We start from the raw sequence: 4862 nt of genomic DNA, 5'->3' as shown, positions 1-4862 counted from the left end.
CAACCACACAATGTAGTACTCTAGGAAACTTTAGAAAAATTTTACTCTAGAGGATCCTTGGTGTAAGTATTGGGCCATCGAAGAAGTAAAGGTACACTCAATCTGATCATTATATGTTATTTTACTTGCTGTAGTTTGGACACCATTAATTTATGCATTTGTAATTTTAGGCACAAAGTGATAAAAACAAAGCAAGTCGTGCAGAGCGAAAGTATAATCATACTACTAGAACAAAAAAAAATTCACGTGTTCAAAAGGAGCATGTTAATTCATCTTTTCATGTTGTATATTTAATATGATAAGGTATACATAATGTGACATAATGATATAATTTATATTTTGGAATATATTATTTTGTAGAAAAATAAGTTGGGACACTCTCCAACTCGTGCTCACATGTTTAAACTATGTTATACAAAGGAGACAGGAACCCCTGAGGCAACGAAAGCAATGATAGTATGTACCAAATAATTATGTCGATTTGAACTTGTAGATTAGTTAAAATTTCCACATTATAGTGTTGAGTTATTTAAATGTATATATTAAGTCATGTTTTTTGCAACCTTATAGGATGAAATGAATGAGAGGACAACCTTAAATGCAAATTTATCAAATAAGGGCCCTAATGATGCATTTGGACAAGTGATGGGTAAAGAAAAACATGGACGAGTTCCCATGTATGGATTAGGTGTCTCCCCGTCTAATTTATGGAGAGATACATCCGGTCATAAAGCAAACCAAGACACAACAATGGATGTTATGGAAGCTGAAAATTCGGAGCTAAGGTCCAAAGTTTCCCATGTTCAGCATGCTCCGAATAACTTGACAAACACATCTAATCAGGTAATTTTTTTAATAGAATTTATAAGTTATTAATGTTTTCCTACACTTATATATGCATACATATATCTATGTGTGTGTGTTTGCAAAATTAAATAGTTTAAATTTGGTTAGGCCACAACAACTTCTACTCCTCTCGACATGGCAGCTCGACATCAAGCATGGTCTTTGTCATCGATACAAGATACTTCTCTTACTCAGGTACCTACTAAGAGCTAATCATATATATCACATTACTTCCAACTTTATTTTAGAATAGCATGTAACACTTATTTTACAATTAACCAAGGAATGAATATTGCGGACATAAATTTCATTATTCAAATCAAGACAAAATGTGCTACATAGTCTAAATCATGACATGACGAAGCTTGTGCTATTTTTTTTAAAAAAAAATTAATTTAATTTTCTTCTAAAGCTTTAACAAGACATCTCTCAATCATTTATTAACGCATGGGCTCTTTCTGATTCTCTCAAAATATTGCTTGAAAGTAATTAGTTGATTGTCATTTTTCACAATTACATTTGATTTACATCGTTGAGGTTAGGTGATCCTGATATTGATAATGGACATGGTTTTGATTGTTGTTGATTGGAGCTTTTGGTTGTTATTGATTTTTTAAGCTATTGTTGATATGGTCTAAAGTTTTACGGTTGTTACTTTTATATAATTTGTTGTAGTGTAGTGAACCTATTAAGTGATTAAAGCATTTGGCTTGCTTATCTACTAGAGAAATCCATATCACTTTCAGTTGTGATCATCTTCACTCTAGCACTTTGTACTAGTTTTTTTTTTAAATATTATTTATTAATTTTAAATATACAATTACTTAAGTAGTTAAATCTTGATTTACAGGTGGGAGATATAGTTGTTCTAAAAAGTATCATTAGGCCAACAGAAACAGTTGTAATCGGAGTACTTAAAAGCACAGACGCATCTAAAGAAGTAGAAGGGGAAGAACTGGGACCTGACTATTGGGAGGTACATGTTCAAGTGCCAATCAAACCTAATGAGAGCTTGATCCGATCATATGGACTTGTCAAAACAATTGGACAAGCTATTGGAGCTCATGTTGCTTGGCCTGCTCCATTTGTGGTATATTTCTTTCGTAAATACTCATTTTATTAACAAATTTATATTAACTTAATATAGTTTCAATTACCTTCGTATGTTTATCTTTTGGATGCAGATTTCACAAGTTATGGATGCTAGCCGAAAATATTTATACAAGTGAGGTTGAGAATTTGGGAACTGATTTTATTTTTGATAATTTTTCTCTCCGGAATATGCATATCACTATTGCTTTTCAAAACTTATGGTTGGAATAATTTTCTTTTAAATTGTTTTTGCTTTAACTTTGTTAGTGTGGTAGAATATTTAATAATTTTGGCAAGGGATTTTTTTTGCAATATAAATAATTTTATATTTCAATAATAAATAATTGATTGTGCTTTGAATTTTTTTTTTTTTATTTTTGATGTGATGATCTTATGGTGGTAATATTTATTTTTTATTATGAAAATATTACGGGATGAATGGATGTCAAATTAATATATGATGTGGCAATTAATATTTAATTGTTTATAAAATTGATTCAATTTTTATAGGTATTTACGCATGCATAATTGTAGCTTTTAAAAGTGTCAATGAAAAAAATATATAAGTGGCATTTTGTAGTAGTGATAGTAGCTTTGCAAAGTGTCACTAAAATAAGTTCCAATGGCACTTATATCTATTTAATGGCACAAATGAATTGGATTTAGTGGCATTTATAAAGGTGTTATAAATATCAATTGTGGCATAATAAGCGTCATTAAAAATCCATTTCGTGGCATTTTTTAGATTGCAAGTCTTCTTTAATGGCATTTGATAGTGTCACGAATAGTGCCTACCATGACATTAAAGTGTCACTGAAAGGTTTTAGTCTTGATGGTGTAATGACACTTATAAGTGTCACTAACTCTTTTTTTAGTGGCGCTTGATAGTGGCACAAATAATATCTACCATGACATTAAAATGTAAATTAAAAGTTTTTAGCCATGATGGTGCAGTGACACTTGCAAATATCTACCGTGGCACTAGTACAAATGACACTTGTTCAAAATGCAACAAGACTAAAAAATGTCATTAAACCAATAGTTTTGTGACACTTTCAGATGTCACTAAATTAAGAAAATGTTGTAGTGGCATAACACAATACATAAGATAGAGAGGAAAATAAATATGTGAAGTTAGAAAGACAAATGAAAAAATGTTTACATTGCGAGTCCGACTTTAGTCACTTTTTTTTATAAGTTTTTTTACCATCTATTCATAATAGGAATAAATTTCATATCATCACAAGATATGGGACCCACTTTCATTGTGAGTAGATGGTAAAAAATATTATAAAAATGTGGGTGATTGTAATCTTATACAAAATGATTGCAAAAATTTTATTTATAATAGAATTATAATATATAAACAGAAAATTTACACAAAATGATGTGATTCAATAAAATCTATTTATTTGAAAACAATATATTTATAAAAATGAATTTATTTATCATAATAACATTGTCATATTATTTTTGTTATTTTTTTTTTAATAAATTTTATATATGACTAAAAAAATTGTCGATGATAAGTTACAAAAATTTGTCGAATGGAGGATAATGGCCCATCACATTGAGTGATTTTTTTTGATAGTTTTATAGTATTGTGGTGCATTTCTTACTTTATTTATTTTTTTCATTAGTGGGTGGAGGGTTCGGCCCCCTTCACAAAATGGAAACTTCACTCAACAAAATATGCGCTAACCTCTGGGACCTCTTCCAGCCAAATACGTTTGTCTGAGCTTCCTTTGTCATTTGCCATTTTGTCCTCTAAAATTATAACAAAAAGTACTTACTCCCCCAAGTTTAACTACTAAATGTAAGAGTTGAATTTTTCTCATATTTAAATGTTGGAAATGGTAGAAATATTTTGGGTAAAATCAGAATTTTTTCTCAAGTTTGGTCTATTTTTTAGGTGGGCCCCGAGCGTCGACTTACTCGGGTCAAAGTGGTAACGCGTTCTATGCCGCGTTGTGATTCACGTGGTATATTTGGTTACTCAAAACCATTACCGAGTGAATGGGAAATTGAAGCCAAAGTGTGCTCTATGGAAATGGAGTTTTGGTGGAAATTTTAAGGTTGTAAATTGGCTTGTCCCACATTGATTTGGTGGGAAGTTTTGAAAGGGTTTATAAGGCTTGGGTGAGATACTTGGGGTGGGCCCCAAGGGGTACCCAAGTGTTTTAGATGGAGAGGTTATGGGCTAGACCCATCGGACCCAAAAATCACCACACACGCGCGCGCCACCATCCGTCAGGCGGGCTGGCCTGGGCTTGGGCGCGGGTGCGTGGAGTGTGGTTGGGTTGAGCTTCTAATCTTTTTGGGCCAAAAACATTTGAATTTGATTTTATTTTTTGGTAAAATAAAATCCAGAATTCAAATTAAAACTGATTTGGATTTTCTGTACATCCAAACAGGGCCCTTCCCGTTTTTTGCTATCTGTTTGAATTATTAACAGATTCAAATCTATTTGAATTCAAATCCAACAAGTATCATACCTGTTCAATTTAAAACCAAGAGCCACCTTTACATCTATAAATAGGACCACCCTCATTTGATGTTAAAATTCAGAAATTTCGTATTTCACCTCTGCTTATTCTATTCTTCATTTTGTTGCATTTTATTTCTGAAAGAAAGAGTGTAAACACTTAGTGTGTTTGTAAGGCAAACAATTTGTAGTGCTGCTATTGTTTGTGGCAGATCATTTCATCCTGGGAGATAGATGTCCAAATTCTGATAACACCGTGGAGAGGACGAATCTGTCTTAAGGACACAGTGTCAAACACTGGACTTGATCAGAAAATAATTTGAAGAAATTAAATCAAGTAAGTTATTTATTTTTAGTGTTGTTTTTATTTATTAAATCAGATTTAAATATTGTTTTTGTAACAAAATAAAATCTGTTATTTATTTATTTATTTATTATT

The 4862-nt window shown here is 31.4% G+C and overlaps 1 protein-coding gene across 1 annotated transcript; it reads left to right on the top strand.

The window, feature by feature from the left end:
• Positions 1-327: 327 nt before the first annotated feature.
• Positions 328-2295, top strand: LOC114312233 (uncharacterized). The gene is made up of 5 exons (XM_082911172.1): positions 328-456; positions 571-843; positions 955-1041; positions 1697-1936; positions 2031-2295. Exons 1-5 carry the CDS (start codon positions 397-399, stop codon positions 2073-2075), a joined length of 705 nt encoding a protein of 234 aa, XP_082767298.1. The 5' UTR covers positions 328-396; the 3' UTR covers positions 2076-2295.
• The last annotated feature ends 2567 nt before the right edge of the window (positions 2296-4862 follow it).

This window comes from Camellia sinensis, unplaced genomic scaffold (genome assembly GCF_055761805.1).
Source record: "Camellia sinensis isolate YWXY unplaced genomic scaffold, ASM5576180v1 Unanchor10, whole genome shotgun sequence".
In the NCBI taxonomy this organism is placed as follows: Eukaryota; Viridiplantae; Streptophyta; class Magnoliopsida; order Ericales; family Theaceae; genus Camellia; species Camellia sinensis.
This window is presented reverse-complemented; position numbering and strand designations above follow the sequence as displayed.